This window comes from Astatotilapia calliptera, chromosome 4, assembly GCF_900246225.1.
Source record: "Astatotilapia calliptera chromosome 4, fAstCal1.2, whole genome shotgun sequence".
Lineage (NCBI taxonomy): Eukaryota > Metazoa > Chordata > Actinopteri > Cichliformes > Cichlidae > Astatotilapia > Astatotilapia calliptera.
The window spans coordinates 25,232,332-25,252,835 of NC_039305.1; the positions used below are offsets into that span (position 1 = coordinate 25,232,332).

General features: G+C 42.9%; 1 protein-coding gene across 4 annotated transcripts in view; it reads left to right on the forward strand.

Moving 5' to 3' along the window:
* grin2ba (glutamate receptor, ionotropic, N-methyl D-aspartate 2B, genome duplicate a) overlaps window positions 1-6,042 on the forward strand; it is a 140,574-nt gene extending 134,532 nt beyond the window's left edge. For all 4 annotated transcript variants that reach the window (XM_026165704.1, XM_026165706.1, XM_026165703.1 and 1 more), the window contains one exon: window positions 343-6,042. In XM_026165704.1, coding sequence (XP_026021489.1) covers window positions 343-2,625 — 2,283 coding nt within the window. In that variant the 3' untranslated portion in view covers window positions 2,626-6,042. The remainder of the gene's footprint in view (window positions 1-342) is intronic.
* The last annotated feature ends 14,462 nt before the right edge of the window (window positions 6,043-20,504 follow it).

The window sequence follows — 20,504 nt, forward strand, 5'->3', positions numbered from 1 at the left end:
CCTAAATATATGCTTTATCAAAAAGAAAAGTTTTAAGTCTAATCTTAAAAGTAGAGATAGTGTCTGTCTCCTGAATCCAGACTGGAAGCTGGTTGCACAGAAGACAGGCCTTAAAGCTGAAAGCTCCCATTCAACTTTTAAATACTCTGGGAACCACAAGTAAGCCTGCAGTACAAGAGCGAAGTGCTCCATTGGGGTGATACTATTAGGTCTGTAAGATAAGATAAGGCCTGATTATTTAAGACCTTATATGTGAGGAGAAGGATTTTGCAGTGTCAAATAACAAATGTTTGAAATGTGCACCCTTTAATGCCTCCTCTCACCTGTTTTTCTCCCACACAGGGCATTTACAGCTGTATTCATGGGGTGCAGATTGAGGAGAAAAGCAGCTCTGCATTGAACTCGCCATCAGCCACCATGAACAACACCCATTCGAACATCATGCGGCTCCTACGGACAGCCAAGAACATGGCGTCCCTGTCAGGGGTGAATGGCTCACCACACAGCGCTTTGGACTTCATCCGTCGTGAATCTTCTGTTTACGACATCTCCGAACATCGGCGCAGCTTGGCGGGCCACTCTGACTGCAAGCCACCCTACATGCCAGAAGACAACATGTTTAGCGACTACATCAGTGAGGTGGAGAGGACGTTTAGCAACCTGCATCTTAAGGACAGCAATTTGTATCAGGACCATTATCTACACCACCATGGTTCAACTTTAGGGCTTAGCGGACCTCCTCCCAACAGACCCCATAGTTTGGGTAGCGCTAGTTCTTTGGAGGGCGGCATGTTTGACTGTGACAGCCTGGGTGGAGGGGTGACCCCTATTTTTACCACTCAGCCCTGTTCAGCACTGACCCACAGGAACATGAGCAAGTTTGACCTGCTGTCCGGACAGACTCCTCCCTCGGGCCAGAGCTTCAAGGGAGGCCTGCCCGACCTATATGGGAAATTCTCCTTCAAAGGAGGTGCCTCGAGTTCCACTTACATCCCTGGACATAGCTATTGTCCAGGGAGAGGAGATGATGATGGGAATATACGCTCAGATGTGTCAGACATTTCCACGCACACGGTAACGTACGGAAACCTGGAGGGTAATGCCAAAAAGCGCAAACAGTACCGGGACAGCCTGAAGAAGAGGCCGGCTTCTGCCAAGTCCAGACGGGAGCTAGACGAGATTGAGCTGGGCTACAGGAGGAAACCTTACCACATCAGTCACCACCACTATCACGGGCACCGCTCTGGTTCCCCACCGCTGCTGCCCTCTGAACGCAAGAGGGGTGGCGGAGGAAGCGGGGGAGGTGGAGGAGGGAACAATGATGGGAACTCTTATCTTTTCAGAGAAAAGGAGAGCGTTAGAGATTTTTATTTGGACCAGTTTCGGCCCAAAGATGGTGTCCCTCAGTGGGAACACGTGGACTTGACTGAGGGTCCTGGGAACAGAGATGGAGGAGTAAGTACCTGCACCTCCCTGGTACCAGTGGATGACTTTCTTCAGAGCAAACCCAAGAAGTCTGATTCAAAGAGCGGGGGAGGTTCTGGATTGGCTGGGGGAGAGTGGGAGTGCAGGAACTGTCGGGCTAGTGGGGGACTGGGGAGCAAGCAGATGTCATTGCATGGAGGTGGCTATGGTGGCGGCATGAGTTGTGGGTCCTCGGGAGGGGGAGGCAGTCGTCCCAGCTCCGCAACCTGCATGCGTTGTGAAGGCTGTAAAAAGACAGGAAACCTCTACGATATCAGCGAGGACAACAACCACCTTTTGGAACAGATGGGGGGCGGGGCGGGTGGGGGAGGAGGGGGTGGCATGGGCGCAGGCCCTCAGTCTCAATCTCAGGCACAGCAGAGGCGGAAGAGCGGCGGTTTCGGTAAGCCACTTCGGCGGCAGCACTCGTATGACGCATTTGTCGACCTGCAGAAAGACGAATTGGGTGGGATGGGCAGTTTGATGGGAGGCTTAGGAGGAGGTGGGGGCATGAGCGGTGCAGGCATGGGTGGAATGCTGCCCCCACCCAGAAGTGTTAGCTTGAAGGAAAAAGAACGCTACATGGAGGGCAGCAGCCCCTTTGCGCACATGTTTGAACGCCACGGGGGCTCCGAGAGGGAAAGGGAAAGAGACAGGGACCCATTGTTTTACGGAGGTGAGAGCCGGTCGGGCCTCTTCAGAGGCGGAGAAGGTGTCCACCGCCGCTCAATAGGGGAAAGAGACATGAGAGACAGGGACAGGTCTTTGATGGAAGGAGGGGGCGGGGCAGGGTTCTCTTTATCCAAATCACTTTACCCCGACCGGGTAAACCAAAACCCCTTTATACCCACTTTTGGCGATGACCAGTGTCTGATGCACGGCGCCAAACAATATTACATGAAAAAGCAACAGCAGCAGCAACAAGTTGCCAAAAACAGCCGAAGTGACTTCAGGAGCCAGATGAGTGCAACTTCGTATCTGCCAACATCTGCCACGGCGGCCGGGGTGATGTCCAGCGCGACGCCCCGGTTCCCGAAAGAGCTCAGCCTCGGTGGAATGAACCACCACGGTTCCATGCTGGGGGTCGGACCCCCGCGTCCCTTCAACGGAAGCAATGGCCATGTGTATGAGAAACTCTCCAGCATTGAGTCTGACGTGTGAAAGACAAATATGGGAGGAGGAGCGGAGGCGAAGGAGGGGGGAGTGAGGAGAGCAATAGAGGCGCATCTAGTTCTAGGAGATCAGGGATGACTTTAAAGACGCTGTAGACACACTTTAACCCTAGCCCATATTGAGATGTTAGGATTGGGAGGAGGGGAGGTAAGGGATTAAAGGAGGAAAAGACTGAAAGGTGGAGACTGAAATATAAAATAATGCGTAGAAGTTTTGATTTTTGCAAGAAATAATGGGAAACAAATCAGGACACCCTGAGGAAGTGTGGGATATCGCCCCCTTCTCTCAGAAATGGCCAAAGCTACTCTACTTTTATGTCCAAACACAGTCAATAAACATCCTCCCCTTAACTCAAGTCTACCATTTTCCATCCACCAGTGTGGCAGAAGTCAGTGTACTCGGTCGGCGTCGCGACGAGGCCGACACCTCTTCATAGTCTGCTATGGGACGTGTCGAGCCTGCTGCGATTCCATGGCTGTCTGAAAGGCTCCCTGCTGAGCGCTCACGAGGAAGGACAGCGAGAGCAGAGACGGGATTGAACTGCCCATCTGCCCCAGTGTCACAGCAGAAAAAGTAGATAGGGTCACGTTTGCTGGAGCGGCGACACGGGACGATGACTGCTGCTTCCCCGTCTTTCTCACGCTCAGTCAGGACGGAGACAGCCCTGTCTGTCCATCTCTTTTCGCAATGCACTTCAGTTCTCAATATCTCCTCTTTCTCTCCGCCCCACACCCCCCCATGCTTTTCCTCCTCCTCCTTATCCTCGACACCAAAAGAGCTGATCTTGTTTGCTGTGAGAAATACAATCAATGAATGATAATAAGATATTCTTATAGAAAAAAATAACAGGGTATAAGAACAACAGTAATACTGATACAGTTGTGAATAACAGAGATGTTTAGTGCTGATTATAATAACACTGCTTATAATATCACTAAGTTTTTACTTGTTTTGTGTTCTCGCCGTAAAATCTTTCACTGCTGTTTTTAGCATCTGTGGTTGCAGTCTGTCTGCCCCTAGTGGCAGGAGGAAAGTTGTTCTCAGCTCAACCAACAAGCCAGAAAAACTGATTTTTTTTAAATTTGAAAAAAGAAATATTTGTTTTTGGTTTTCTGTAGAATGCTCTTACTACATGTTCATGCATTTATTTGCTCCTTGTAGAAAAACAAGATCTTGAAGATGTATTTGGAGTCGGCAGAAACACGACACTTAACATTTAAAGGCATCACAAGTGCACAGACGCGCGCACACACGTTCGGTTTCTGTCCGTCTGAACTTGTGTTCTTTTGAACGATGACGTGCCGACGGGAGCTGAGGATGCTTGGGAGGAAGGACGTGCCTTAACGGTCTCCGGTGGAAGTGTCCTCCAAGTTCACAAGCGGCCCTCGCGCAGCAGCAGCCACCACCGGGACGGACCGGCAGGCTTCATAAAGGCCACTCGGCGTTCTTGGGGTCACATTTATGAGCCAAAACTGCAGTAAAACAAAATCAAAGATTTACAGCGGGCTTTGAGGCAGTGCTGCTGCTGCTGGTGGTGGTTTAGATACAAGATACCGTTTAAGATCTTTTATAACTTTGTAAAACTGTATTTCATATGTCAAGTGTGGGCAGCGTTTTATGAGCCACCTGTATTCAGGATGTCCCATTGTCACGGATAGACCGATGAGTCTCAGTTCACAACATTGGCAGCCTTTAGAACACTTGTTTTTATTCAGGTTACACAATGACAGTCATCAGGCACTTAACTTTTTCTCGGCCTCTTCACCGGTATCCTGTCGAAGGCGTTACTTTTCGCTGAGCGGGCCGAGGGGCTCGCACAGTAAGCTTTTGTTTGGACATCACGTGTGATTAATATTTGCGCTGTCGTTTACGTAGGCGAAACGCTGCAAAAAGAAAAGAGAAATGTGTAGGAGGAGTGTTGCCGTCCCGCGACAACAATGCTGATGGAAGTTTGAGCAGAGAGGAAGATGTCTATTTGAGAGACTGGCTGATTGCTTTTTACTTTGACTGATGTACATAGTCTTTTTAGCTGAAGAGGCCTAATTTCTTGGACAGGACTTTTTACTCAGTGTAGGTTCAGGCACTCAGTAGACATGCCTTATCATCCCATTGCCCTCGCCCCCACCCTGAGCTGTCTGATGATGACTCATCGCATTACTGTACAGAACAGAGGGAGCCCTGGTAGTTCTTTAAAGGTCTGATCTTCGATTAGTTGGTGTCAAAAAGTTCAAGGGCTGCTGGAGATTGCGCGGGGAGCGCCGGTCCGAGGAGTGTGATCTTTATCATTGTCGACCACTATATCTTAAGGCACCAGTGGAACGGACTGGGGAGGATATGCACGCGCACACGCGTGGAGGGAAGCGAATCAGGATCGAGTGATAACAGCTGTTCTTTTTTTAAACACTAACTCTGTTGACAACTATTCATAAATTCAAAAACTTGTCCTCCTCCTCTTCCTCATCCCTCGCTCCACAGATCACACTGTCAAAGCGAGACTTATCGAGCTAGCCTTAAATCCGACTCATCTGCCCCCCACACACACCCTCCTAATAAACAGATTGGGATCTCTGGAATTTTTATATGCACACATTTTGAAAGTTCAGGTCAACCATTAAAAGCAAGCTGGTATAGGAAGGAGAACGGCCAACGGGGAGTTGGGGGGGATTCGACAAGGAAATAAGAAGAAGGAGACTTTGCAGTGGGTATCAATCAGCGTCAGCATTAGTATGTTAAATCTTTACCTTGTAAATAATAATATATTTAAAAATCTTTTCACTTTGTACAGTAAACAGACAGACAGGATGTAACTTTCAATATGTTTTACAGCAATTTAAGAAATAAAGAAAACAAACATAAAAACTCGTAAAAACTGAAAAAAAATCACACAAACAAAAATATGCAAAATATAGTTAAGACACAGATATTACTAATCATAAGTGATATAATTGAAGCTCTTTTTTTCTTTCGATCTCATGTTTACTTAATTATAATAGTTTACCAATCAGTATACTGATTATGTTAAGAATTATGCTTTTTTTCCCCTTTTTTTTCTCTTATTTTCACTCAAAGTGTCAGAGGATAATTTTACTGTAGGTGTAGACGTTTGGTGATTTGAAAAAAAAAAAGAAGAAAAAACAGAAAAAAAAAACAAAGGGGAAAAGTTTAGTTTTAGGAGTCTTCGCTAAGTTTCCCTTGGATTGTGTTAGATTCTCTCTTTTTAAGGTAAGCTATTCTTCATGCTTTTCGAGCGCAATTCAATTATCTACACATTTATGTAATACAATATTACATGTATACAGAGATGATATTTGCATATAGAGGCAGTATATTGTGATCCTTCATTTTTAAGCAGCGATCCTTGTTAAAAAAAAAAAAAAACTTAAAAAAAAACCTCCTAAAAAACATTTGTGGATTTTTTTTGTTTGTTTTGTTTTTGTTGCCCGTTTCTTTTTCAATGTGGGCTCTAACGGTGATTGCACACAGAATTTAGAGCCATTGTCAGTCCGGCCTATCCTGTTATATCTCTGTTTGGGATAGACATCACTGTGGTAAATAAGGAAGATACACACATGCACACACACACACACACACACACACAAATGCACACTGGACTTGCCCCAGTGTTGATATTGTGATATTGCTGAGGATTTAGGCACAATCTTGTGGAGAAAACCGTGAACGAGTGCAGTTTCATCTCAGTTATGTGAAGCTGAAATGCATTTGTACAACCCCTTATTAAAAGGTGAAACATCTCTTCCGTCATGTCTCTGTGCAGCGGTTTCTTTGTTCTTTTCTCTTTGCTATGGGTGAATAAACTGCCGTTGCACCGTTTTCGCTCGCTTGTTACTCAACTGTGCTACTTGACAGCTGGAAACAACTCATATGCTTCGGATCCTGATTTGTTTTGTGTGCCACCTTGTATTTGTCTGTTTGAGAAAGGAAGTATCGTTTGTAATCTGTTGTGTACATATGCAGGGTTTTTTCTTCTTTTTTCTTGTTTTCACACAGTCAGAAGCGATTTCCTCGCTCTTATTCTGTATGGTACTGATGCCAATAAGTCTCTATAATCTTCTCATCAGCCCCGAAAGGAGAAATTCATCTCTCTTCTGTTTTGCCCCCCCTTTTTTTTTGTATCTCTAGAGGGCTTGATTGAAAAGTGAAAAAAGTATCAGTGTGCACATAGACTCTGTTAGGTTTGCAGATTTTTTTCTTATTCTCCTCATTTGCAATAAACAGCATGACCAAACAGAAAATCTTCTTACTGTACGCCACATTTTATTTTATTTCATTTCATTTTGTCAGGATTTGGAGGGTAACTAGTTTGCTACCACTGGTTGGGAGGTGTACCTGGCGCTGCGGTGAGCATGCTATCATCAGACCTTTAGCACCTCCAGCTTCAGATCGGTCAGTGCTGCAGAGTAAGCAGGGCTCATTTGGAAGCCTTTATTTCCCTTAAGGCCAAATTGTTCCCAGCTTCCCTTCTCTCTGCACACATTTGTTCAGATAGTTCACATAGGGGAAAACACTGGCACTTTCCCCCTTTTTTTTCCTTTTCTTGTCTTGTCCTTTTTTGGGGGGGGGCAAATTAGCAGGCTGGAACATCCTGAGAGTGGAGGATGTAAATATCACCCCAGATGACGTGTGTGCGGGGGTTTTTTTTTTGTCAGTATTAATGACACATGGGACCAAATACCAGCCTGACAGTCGTCTGCAGGGAGCGATGTAATGGTTAATCTGACTTGTTGAAAATGCTTTTTTTTCCCCTTCTTTTTTTCTATGTGTATGTTTTGGATAAAGGGTATTTGAGAAGTTTCTCATATTTCCAGCTTTCATAATTGACTCTGAACTGCTAATTTTGTAATAAATAAGTGTGATTTCACCCGGTGCAGACAGAAGGAACTATACTGTGATGTTATATAGCTGATTTATTCTGAAGGTCCGTGTGATTTGTTCATTCTTATTCATGACAGAAAATATTTTAAGCCTCTCTTAATGTGTGTTACAGATCTCGCTTTTTACTGACGCACACAAAACTTTCTACGAAACTGTGTACAGTTTGTTTTGTTTTTAATATTGCGATTTTCCACCGTCATCATTCACAGATTGAGAATCGGTCGCGCTAACTGGGTGAAAATTGCCGATGACATAAGGGGTTGCTACCAAATGTATTTCACAAGGTTAACAGGTTTATGAAATCACAAACATAGCCTGATTGAATTAACTGTGGGTGACAAAAAAAATGTAACATAGAAATAATATCAATTGTATACATAATATTATTCTTGGCCATTCTTTTCTCTTTTTGTGGCCCTTTACTTTGAAACAATGCCAAAATTTTTACACCGTACAAACAGAAAAACCACACAAAAACAAATAATTGTACAGGTTGTGTATATACTGAATACTGGGGAAAATATTTACCTTCATTTTCTTTTTTTTTTATGGAAACAAAGTAATCTCAATAACAAAATTAACCACATCATGACAAAGTTGCAAAAAAACATCATTAAGGTACTTCTAATAAGGATCATACTGATATCTACAATTATAAGTGCTGACATAAGACTATTCTTTCTCTTTGTACATGATGAACAAAATGAAGTGTTGAGTATTAATAATAAAAAACTATAAGTTTCACGCGTATGTGGTCTCTTCTTAAGCTTTTTGGTGTTTATCTGAATTTCAAAGAATTGGTGATAGCCTGTAGATAAATGATGGACATGGCCACTATGACATCATTGGGAAGTCTCATTCTGAGCTTTTGCCCAGTACCATCTTGGTATTTAAGCATGTGATAAAGAGAGGGCTTGACTAAGGAGGGATAGAGTGTGCCTACATGCTAGTGACTTGGCAATCATTAGGTGCAGCAAACCCTGTTTTATGGTCTTTATGGACACTAATAGGGACCATAATCATAAAGTCACCAAGAAGGTGTTTACTGAGGTCAGAACAGTGAACCACAGGGCTCTTTTCCCACAGTCTCTTCTTTGTACCCTTAACAACACCTCAGTATATATCAGGGTTGGGCAACTCGAGGGCCGGTGTGCTGCAGGTTTTAGATGCGTCCTTGATCCAACACAGCTGATTCAAATGGCTAAAATACCACCTCAACATGTCTTGAAGTTCTCCAGAGGCCTGGTAATGAACTAATCATTTGATTCAGGTGTCTTGACCGAGGGTGAGATCAAAAACCTGCAGGACACTGGCCCTCGAGGCCTGGAGTTGCCCACCCCTGGTATATATCAATAAAAATGTGGTTTGACGACCATGAGATCATTTTCAATAGTAGCTGCATAGACAGGAATTACCCTTGCTCACTTCTGATGTCACAGCCAATCATTTTGTTCTATAAGCTGGCCTGAAATGTCATAGAAACTGTGCAGTTTAGAAAAGAGCTTCAAGAGTTACTCCTATTAGGCTTCCAAACGGTAAAGAGTTCCAGCACTTGAATGTTGATTTCACTTTCCAAGCTATGTCCATCTTTTATATACAGTCTGTGGCACTGAACCATACATGAACACACTTCTGGACCCCCTTCAACTCAATATGTATCTATGCAAGCTTGGATAAGGCTGCATTCAAAACCGACTTACTAAGAATACCGTCACTGAAGATGAATCTGTTACAGGGTTACCTAACTCATTAGAGTACATTACCATAATTAGCTTGCTCATGTTGGTTATAGTCCACAGGGTGTTTAGCCTATTGTACCTTTGAGTGTGATAACTTTACCTTTGCATAGCAAGTTGATATTTGCAGCATGCCCTCCACTACATCACTAACCACAAGATTACCAGCTTTGGCTGAATGCCAGCCACCATGGTTTCAGAGCTGAAGGGCTGGCATCTCCTCTTCAATGTGCCTCACCACCAGGGATGTGAGATGGCACTCAGCATATACTGTAGGTGCTTTACTAAATATGAATTAGAGCCCCTTAACAGCTGACAGGTGCTTAGTTTCACCCAGTAACAGATTGTTTATTTGAGACGAACCCTTTTTTATGCTGCTACAAAGAAGTAATTTGAGTTTTTACTTTACACTCATTATTTAGTTTTATGCAAGAGAAGCATCTCTTGCGTATGGCTTTCATGTCCCCAGGCTTTCACACAGTTGGTCTTTCCACTGGGCTGGAAGCAGTCGGTTTAGTTCTATACGTTTCCTTTATCCCCCCCTTGTTTGAGCATACCAGCCTAATTTAAAACCCTTCATGTGGGTATTTCTTCTCTTCCCGCTCTCGTTCATAGACACATTCGTCATGGTGCTTGCAAATGCATCATCTCTCTGTCACACACAAGTTGGCTCTCTATCTCTCATATCTGGCAGAAATGACAGGAATTCCTGGGAGAGGGGAAGAGCGATGGAGAGGGCTGCATGAGAAACCAGGGCCATATGGTGACGGTATGGTGGAGTGCCTGGGTCTGGGTCTGCCCTCTCTACAACCCACACTGCTGCTGGCAGGCCGCACAGCCTCGTCTAATCCCGTCCAGCCCCCTCGGGGTTCTCTCAGGCTGCTCTCTCAGGCTGCTCTCTCCTCTACCCCATCACTAACTCTGCTCTGATGGACCCTCACAGGACTTTGTCAAAGTGAGAGACCCCTTCCTTAAGCACAGCTGTTGCTCTCAAATATAAGAGGTCCAAACTACACTGGCGCTCATTAATTCACCTCTAATGAAGTGTTTTAACACAATGTACCCACAGTGTCTTTTAGAAGACATAAAAGGTGCCTGTTATGCTCATTTATGGCTCCATATTTTAATATGTGCACCCAGTTTTACATAATTACTTGTTCAAAATATCCTTATTTATCTAATACTGTGCCTAGATAGAGTCCTCTCGTTTTCACCTTGTAATTTATAATCATTGCCATAGATAGATAGATAGATAGATAGATAGATAGATAGATAGATAGATAGATAGATAGATAGATAGATAGATAGATAGATACTAATATGATCCAGGGGCAATATTAGAAATATGCATTCTTACTGATATCTGTGTGAAAAGTACAATTATCTGCAGTCTCAAGCCTGAGCTAGTTGTTATTGCAGGTTCTTTGTAAAGTAGGATGACTGTATTATTTTTTAACTTTATGTTTAATATGAGTATCCACCACTGTAATAGTATATATAGGATAGTAGGAAAATTAGAGTGTTCCTTCGGGTCAAAATAGCAGGACAGGTTGCAAAATCTGGATGATGAAAGTAAATGAACAAAACGCTCCCCTGTCTCAACAATTGCCATCAAACTGACATTGAGAAGGGCATTTATCTTTCAGCAGTCTCCAGAAGTGTTATATTGTGCTTGTACTGAGCAGGTCCCTTGTGCAAATTTATTTAAATGTATGAATAATAAACAGGACATTCTGTACAGCCGGATACAGACAAAACCTCCCGGAGGAAATCAAAGCAGAAAAAAAGTTGCATTTAGCTAGGCTACTGATGTCTGGAGATATATAAACTCCATTTGATGCAGGATTCATGTCTTGTAGAGGATTTGCATGCAACTACAAGGTTAGTCAAATTTGAATTCATTTAGCCATTAACTGTTCTCGTCACTACACTTTTTTTTTTTTACCTTTTTGTTTCAAAATCGACGTCAATCCAAAAGAAAAAAGTTTTTGTTTTTCACTCTTGTTACGAGCTGGGCTGTAAACTTCCCATTCTGGCATTTTATCAAGCGCGTCTTATCCAGAGTGACTTAAAGATGCATTAGGATTTTTACTGCTCCATAGTACAGAATGAGTGCAATATATCTGCAGAGGTTTGATAGGGTTGTTTGTCAGTAGCAGTGACTCAAAGATTGCTTCACAAGGTACAGTACTGAGACTTACAGCACACGCTTTCCCTCTCCAGTGCACACTAACTCCCGACTGCTCACATTTTCAACATCAGGTCTATATCATGTCGAGTTAACCTGTGTGTGGCCTTTCTGGTCAGACTTCTTTCTCGTTTTTAACGATTCTTTTCAAAATGAACTTCTGTCGATATCTACTCTATGTTCTGTCCATAGACTGTATATAAAAGATGGACATGGCAACGGTAGCATTACACATGAGAAGTAGTTAGTCAATAAGCATTTCTTCTTTTTTTCTTTTTTTCTTTTTTCGTTCTTTAAATGCCATTTATTTATAAAGTGAAAAAGAGGAACAACACAAACAGGAGTGTCAACACAAATCCCGCACTCCTGACCTTACCAAAACAAAGTCAAAAATAAAGACAGAGTCTGACCTCCTTAACTAATTCAAAATAGGAAAAAATGGGTGATCAAAAGAAACGGCAGCTCACACCTACCCACTCCACTTCCACAACTTTCAAGCCACACTGGTGGGTCGTGAGGAGAAACGGGAGAACCTCTCCTGCCATGGCACTCCATCATCCTTTTAATGGGCGGGTCCTCCAGCTGGGACCAGTCACGTCAGGGCAGTGTATCCATGCACCAATCGGAGCAGGGCCCAATAAGCATTTCTTGGTTAGTCTTTGTTTATGACTCGTAGAATGACCTTATAAAACAGACTTACTACTCAGTGTGACTCCAAACATCAGAAAATGGTTGTTACTGTTTTTGGGGTGAAGGCTGTTTTCCCATGGATTCCTATAGCAACCAAAGACTTTTCCCAGCGATAGCGCTTGACCCTTGGCAATTATAAAAAAAATGTCAGTTTTAAGTACATCTGGTTTCACTTTTCAAAAACAGAAAACCCCCCAAAAGCCGATGTCCCCCTATGAGCAACCACTTGGTGACAGTGGGAAGGAAAAACTCCCTTTTAACAGGAAGAAACCTCCAGCAGAACCAGGCTCAGAGAGGGGCGGGGCCATCTGCTGCGACCATTTGGTGCGTGAAAGGAGGGAGATAGGACAAAAGACACAGTGTGGGAATTCTGACATAATGCAACCCAGTATCACAGCAAAGAATGTAAAAGACACACATGCAGAATTTTGAGTGAGCTGCTGCTTCATTTACAAGGTAACAAACGTTTAAAGACGCATTACTAACACATTTACACATAAATACTTATCAGTCATCTGGCTTAATCTTACCTGGGATAGAAGGAGCCTGTACGTCATATCTTCTTTAGTTAGTAGTGACTCTCTGCCTCCTCTTGGTGGTACTGCAACTTCTGCATACATATCAATTTACAGGCTAAGCGTGATTTCCGCATAGGCCATAATGATAATGCTACTATATAGAAAGCACTTTCCGTCACTATCTTAGCGTATTTAATTTTTCCCTAACATCAGAAGTATACATTTGTTTTGCTTTGCTTAGTTTTTTGTTTGTTTTCTTTTTTATTCATCTAATTTTATTTTATTTTATTTTTTGGTGGGGGGGTAGTAAAAAAATTAGATGAATTAAAAAAGCAATTGAATGGGATTTAAACATGATTTGCACTATTTTAAAATAAACTTAACCATTACATTACATAATATGGGAACTTAGAAACAGTGGCTCAGTTTAATCAAAGGGGATGTCCAAATTCATGGGCTGCATCCTCCTGAGGACGCATTTGTAGGCTGATTACATCACAGCAACGCGACGAAGGCTGTCCAAATTCATAGACTCCTCTGAATGCAGCCGACAAATGCGTCCTCCTTTTCCCCGAATTTGAAGGATGGGTCAGGTGTATCCTTCGTGGCCCACCATATCCCAGAATTCACAGAGTTTTTAATATTACTCTTATTACTCTTTCTGGGTCACAAAATAAACTTTTAACATATTTTCAGGCGAGTATGTGGGTGTCTAAGCTTCAAATATCTGCTCGGTTTATCAAGATATCACATATTTGCAAAAGTGCTCCGAAGTTTTCAGAGACGCCTGTTACCCACCAGCTCGACAGCTAGCCGGGAGCTCGAGGGTCACAACTCCCGGCACATCATTTTCAGGTCTTTCGCTACTCAGGTTAAACGTAATATATAAGTCACTTACACAACCTAAAAATGTTATTGTTTGGCTTTTTTCAGTGTTTTATTTATTTCGTTAGTAAATTTGTTTGGCTGAGATTAAAGTTATTAGATTAGATAAAATAAAACTTTATTAAGCCCCTGGGTGGGTTCCTCCTTGGTTTTCACACAGCTGAATAGACAGAAGTGTGAGATGGTCGAGAATTTACACCAGTGTCCTGTTATATTTTAGATAGGAAGGAGCAGACGGCCGAGTTTATTAAACTCCACCGAGATTGTGGTGACGCATATCTGAAGGCTAGACTGTCCAATTTTACGGCCTACCCGACCTTCTGAGGACCCGGCCCACGTAGGCTGCAAAGGCCGGGTCCTCAGGAAGATGCAGCCCATGAATTTGGACACGACAAAAGTCGACTTCAAGGAAAAGTCACTGTGATTGGTTCTGTGGGGATGGATGTTGGTTTAAAGAAAAGGTTTGTCATAGTTTTTAAGAAATTTTAGCTTTGACCAAAGCGCCATAGCAACCATAACCAAAAAAGTACACTTAGAAAGAAGGTGGTGGAATGAACGGTTTACAGAAGAAAAGTTGTGGGTGGGGGCAGAGAGTGTAAGTCATGAAGGAAAAGTGAGATGCATGTAAGACTCGAGACCATCAATTCTACTACCTTCCAAAATAGTAAGGATGAAAACAGGAATCTGCCAAAGACAAAAGCAAACCTGCTGACAAGAGCAACCTTGGCAAACACAGCCAGGTGCTTCAAACACGCTAGTGGTGATGGTGCTTCAACTGCAATGCATGTGGCTGCGAGTCTGGGACTAACTACTCTGGCATCAACCTGAAATGCCTCCTCTCTTCTCTGTCCGTGAGCCTTTTGCATATTCCTCCACACAGCAGGCCTCCTGTCACCCGCCCTGGCTATGATGACACCCACCTCCCCATCCATCATCCCTCGAACCTCCACCCACCCAACCACCAATTCTAGCTCCCATTAATTTTTCAGTCACACTGGCAAGCAAGACTTATTTAATTATTGATGATGGGAGTAAGGTGTGAAGGGGAAGGGAAAAAAAGAGAAATATATTAGTAAGATTCACGAGTAAAAGTCATGTGAGGTAGCGCACCTTAAATATGAAATATGTCACAGTTTTGTATTTTTGCCTCGTTGAAGCTTTCACAACTCAAGAGCCACTCAGAGCCAAAACCTTGCTCTCTGCCTGCCTCTCAACATTGCTGCGCTCTGTCGCTCCTTCCTATTTATCTGCCTATCACCTAATCCATCACCCTATACTCTCTTTATCCCACTCTTACTCACTCTCTCTCCGAGACCCCCTTATATTGTGCGTCAGCCTGAATTATTAGGATGGTGAGAAAGGTGGAGGGGCCATCGTGGTAATAAAAGAAAGAGGGGCCAGTGAGTTATGGATGAGAGTTCACTGGATTATGGAGAATGAATGGGCGAGCTGGATGGTGGGAAAATAGAGGTAAAAGGGGGCAGATTAAAATAGTATAGGTGCTGCAGCACTGTAGTCCAATAAAGCAAGCCTCCATCTGAGTGATGCAAGTCACTTCATCCTTTAACCGCGCGTCCTTAGAGGAGTAATTTGCTTGCATAATGTTGCTCGGCTTTCTCTCTTACTTTCCTCTATCGCTGCCTGTCCCTTCGATTTCTACTTCTCATGAAGTGCCTGCATATTAACAATTAACAGTTACCTAGCAACAGGATATACTGTATTATGTCAAAAAGTGAGTGCAGGAGGCTATTCACAGCCAATAATGACATGCCAATAATGCATTTTTGGCCTCACTGGGCAGTAAATGTAAGACAGACAGCTGAATTGTTTGACTCAACCTAATTCCTGCTTTTGATCTAATGGAAGGCAGATGCATTGTGTTTGACACGTGCCTGTTACACAGACACACACACTGCACACTGTGAACCGCTGCGATCGCCTGTGTTACCGTGCATCGAGATCCTTTTGGAAGAACATCAGGTGCTAATTTCACGCCGCAGGTGGACAGCGCACACACCAGCATTCACGGTGCGGGCAGCGGAGCAAGACGATGTGGCAAAGACTGTGGCTTAATGAATGACGGCATATTTCATGATCCTGTGATTTGCAGACCTGAATAATAAATACTCCAAGTCAGCAGCAGTCAGTGTGGTCGCTGGCATGGTGTTTTTATGACTTCTAAATGTCCAGCTTTCCATTTGGCAGACGTTCATCACAGCAAATAGAGGAGCGAGTTTTTATTTTACTTGCAAATGTCAGTTTGATTTGATTTGGCCTGAAGTTCTTGCAATTCAAAATTAGATCAAAATACAGTCAAGATAAAGGAATGATAGAAAATTTTAAAAACAGAAGAAGGAAATCTAGCCAGGCTCAGATTATTTAACATGTTCAAAAAGTTTGAACATGTCAGATCTGTAGATCAGGTCTGTTCACTGGCTTGGATTGGTTGGCAGATAACTAAAAGGTCCTAAAGGTGGAAAATGGTACGATCCTAGCCAGTGTGATGTTGCCCATTGGTTTGAAGGGACTCATTCTGAAACCTTGAGATCAGAAATTTAGCGATCGTCTTATTTTTTTTAATTGTTTTTTCGTTTCGCCATTTAAATTAATGAAGACGAAAAAGGGAAGATCCAATTGTGACATATTTGTGACATTGTGACATGTCAGTCCAGATAGCAGAGGCCTTAAGCCTGCAGTGCTTTAGCCTCCCTTTTGACTTTGATAGAGTCTTAAATTGATTACATATACAAAGTGTTAAAGAAGACCTTAACACAAGTGTTTACTGAGGACATAAATGAGGCAAAAAGAAGGGTCAAATAAATGTAATCCCAAACCATTCCTGTCATAACATATTTGAATGTCGGGTGTTTTCTTAGTAGTCCCTTCACTGTAAGACTTACATGTAATATCACAGTCTAAGTAACGTGGTACTCACAACAAGGTGGCGCACTTCTAATATTTTGCCATATCACTGACATTTAATGTGTACACTAATTCACATACTTCAAGATCTGCACTTTTTACTGTTTCAGGCTAGACAGTCACCTTCTCACGTGCCAGCAGTGGCTTTCTTGCACTGCGTGTTGAAGTTTTCAAGTGATCACTGAAACCTGACTTGAAATATTTAGTTCCTGATACGGCACGAAATGACTCACAGTCATCAAAGCACATGTGTGCAGACATGACAGGTGGGCCAACATGACGAGGATGAATAATCAAGATGAAGAGGATACAGAGTAGCTCACGGTTCAGGATTTTGCATTACAGGGAGAAGTAGACCTGCGAGTAGAGAGAGAGCTGGAGAGTAGAGAGATGCCTAGAGACACAGAGAGGGACAGATGGGGTGATAGAACATCAACAAGTGAGAGATCACTATGATACAAAGACAGAAGGTGAAAAGGAAGTGCTGTGGAGAAAGGGTTAAAGAAGAGAGGGGAGAGAGATGGTTGCCTCGGCAACAGCAGCCAGCGTTTTCGCTTTTCATCAATGTCTCACACGCATATGCAGACACGATACACGCGTACAGATACATACACATGTTCTCTCTTTTTCGCCTTTATCTCCTCTGTAGCGTGGAGTTTTTCAGGCACACAGTATATCTTCCTGGATTTCTCCAGAGGGTGGGCTGTTTTTCTGATGTTGTGGCAATGCTGGGAAGTACAGGATACACTTTTAATTCAGTGGTTCTGTTGAATTTTTTGATTTGATTTGGTTACATTTTATCTATATAGCACCAATCGACAACAACCTGAAGTTGCCTCGGGGCACTTTATATTACAATATTAGAAAGATTCCTGAAAACTACATGACCCCCTGTGAGCAAGCAGTTGGCAACAGTGGGAAGGAAAAACTCCCTTTAAACAGGAAGAAACCTATAGCATGGAGAGGCAACCATCTACCATGACTGGCTGGGAGTAATAAGCAAGAGAATGAGGAGGAGTTTAATAATTACTAATGAGGGTAACAGTTGTAGTTTTGTATCCTTGCATCACATTGTTTCAGTTTGTTTGGCTCATCTCATGCTTCATGGCGTTGCATTGTTTTGGCTTACATTGTATCAATTCGCATTACATTGTTTCATCTCATGCCATATTGCATGGTATTGTATTGTATTGTATTTTAACACACTGTATCATACTATATTGTGTCGTATTGCACCATATTGTATGTTGCATCATATTTTGTATCACATCATATCCCACTGTGTGTACTGTATACAAAGATATCATGTACACTCAAAAAACTGTCTATGACTGAAATGTTGACTTTAAGTAATTTGATTACATGTAATTTTCAATGTAATTTTGTTGCTTAAGTACAATGTAAAAAACAATGAACTTTACTTGATTGGTATAAATTCAATAGCAAGCATATTTCCCCTAATAGATAATTATTTGAATAAATAAACCTTTAATTTGGTATATTTCAGTTGCATTTTAGTCAAAGGTACTGCTTCATGTTTATTAAGGGCCAGTATATTGTATATTTTAAAATCTCCTATTATATCACATCACATTAGTTTGCATATCAAAGATGAGCTATATTGTATATTATCATATCTCATAATGCATCACACTACAACAGAGGCTGACTGGTATATGTACAGGTATGGTTTGAAAAAGCTATATGTAAGTTAAGTTTTCTTGATATTGTTCTTTAGCTCTGCATATCCATAAAGTAAACCTGTTCTCTGTACTCTCTGAATGCTTTGTGAAGCCATGTGTCCACATATTTGATCCACATAACTCAACTAAGCTATCATAAATAGAAAAAACAGTTGCTGTAGTCAGACAACGTTAATAATATTACTAATAGTTCAAAGATTATGATCATTATTCTCATATCTTCATGGGAATTATTTCTCCATATATATTATTGCTGACCCGATGCTGTCCTGTTGAGAATGAATTACAGGGTAGGTACAGTAAATAATACAGCAACCATAATAATCGTATAGGTTGAACTGTATTAGCAACGTTTATCTGCAGTGCCACAACACCCCCTCTCAACACCCCCACTCATCTGTATTTCTTTAATATAACATTCATAATTTTCTCTGTGTATTCTCCATTTCCTGCAGGCAAAATGTTGCACCTTCTCTTCAAGCATCGTATTTGTTTGCATTTGCTGCAAGCCGCACACAACCTGTCAGCCTTCACCCGGGTGACTCCTGTTGTGCATCAACCTGACACGGATCATGGCTCCGTCTTCCTGACTAAACTCTGTCATGCGTGTATCAGTGTGCCACATCCCCACATGACAGCTGCCACAGGGGTTGGGAAGGGGGAGGGCAGTGTCTAAGGTCACTGTAGCCTCGCACAAGGAGCGTGTGAAAGCTTGTGTTTTGTTACTGTGAGTGACGAGTACTGTGTGTGGGCCTGCGTGCGAGGTGTTCGGCGTGGATGACATATCCGCAGAATGATGCTACGTGACGTGGCGGTGCGGACAGCTGCACGTGTACACGCGACATGTGTGTGATGTCGTGCGGGACTGCATGTTATCCATATATGTGCACATTTTTTTTATCTCGGTGCATACGCGCGCGGTCACCGAGAAACATAGATTACACAGACAGATAGGGCACGGACCCCCCAAGGAAGAAGAGCCATAGAGTCATAAAGCACAGGGGCCAGCCGCGACTCACAAGGACAGAACACAGATGATGATGGCACCATCAAATTTAATGGACTACAGGAGAAGGTGGGTGAGAGTAGAAGAAGAGGAGTCGGGAGGAGATGCTGAAAGAGGAGGGACTGTGAGGTGTGCAGACTAAGCAAAGAGGACCCTCAAGACAAACTGGCTTAATTGAGGCAATCACTCTCCTCCACTTCACAATCTGTAATATGGCTGATTTGAATTATGATCTCAATCTGTCCCTGAGAACCTCGGCTTCATGATTTACCTTTCCTTGCTCATCTCCCCCCTACTGACACACACACACACCCTACCCCACCCACTCTAGAAAACCATTGCTTCAACTTGCTACCTCAAGCTCTGCACACTTTCAGTTTTGCTAGCTTGGATGTTGATGCCAGGCCAGACTCACCACCTCTTCTTCCTCTCCTCCCTCTTCCTCACTATCCCACCCTCCCTCCTTCCCTCTCGGTATCCGTAGTGATTGGAGGCAGGGTTCGGAGGTTGCTAGGAGACGGGGAGAGTGTGGCAGCAGGCCTCAGTGTGAGAGCGAGTCGTGCTAGAGCGCCGAGGGATGTTAGGAGAGAGCGCTCCCTGCTGTCCACTGCTTACCACTGCTCACCACTGACAGTGCTGTGGATCCGTTCAGTGCCTTAAACTACCTCTCATTTTGGTGAACAAGCAAAAGGATCAGAAACAGGTGAGTGCAGACATATCTCTTTGTTTGCGCGAGAACGAGCAAATTTAGAGTGTGTGCTTTTACACTGCTTGTGCTGAAAATCACTGGTTCGATGGGGGGAAATCACCTTAATGTTGGTGGACAAAGGGAGTACTGAGCATGTCCCTTTCAGGGGAATTCTTCTTTGCATCATCAGACCAGACTGTTAAGGTCACAGATTCAGAGAATTGCTGCTGCATTTCAACTGGGCTGCATCATACTCTTTGATCTGAAGGAGTTTCACTGAGATTGTGAGAGGGTCACCACACCTAGGAGCAATCAAGATCTCATTTCTCTCTGTCCTCAGAAATATGTTCTCAGCCATACATTATCAAAGCAGCCCCACTGTACTGATATAACACTTAATGTCCGTGGGACACTAATTGTGATATTGTAAGACACTTGGAACGGAGAAGGATCAAAGACTGTGAAATTGTACTAGAGCATAACTTTAGAAGCATGCACTTCAAAGGGATAGATGGACACTGATTTTTATATATATATATATATATATATATATATATATATATATATATATATATATATATATATATATATATATATATGTAGCCTGCTGAAATGCAAGGCCAGCTCTTGAGCATTAG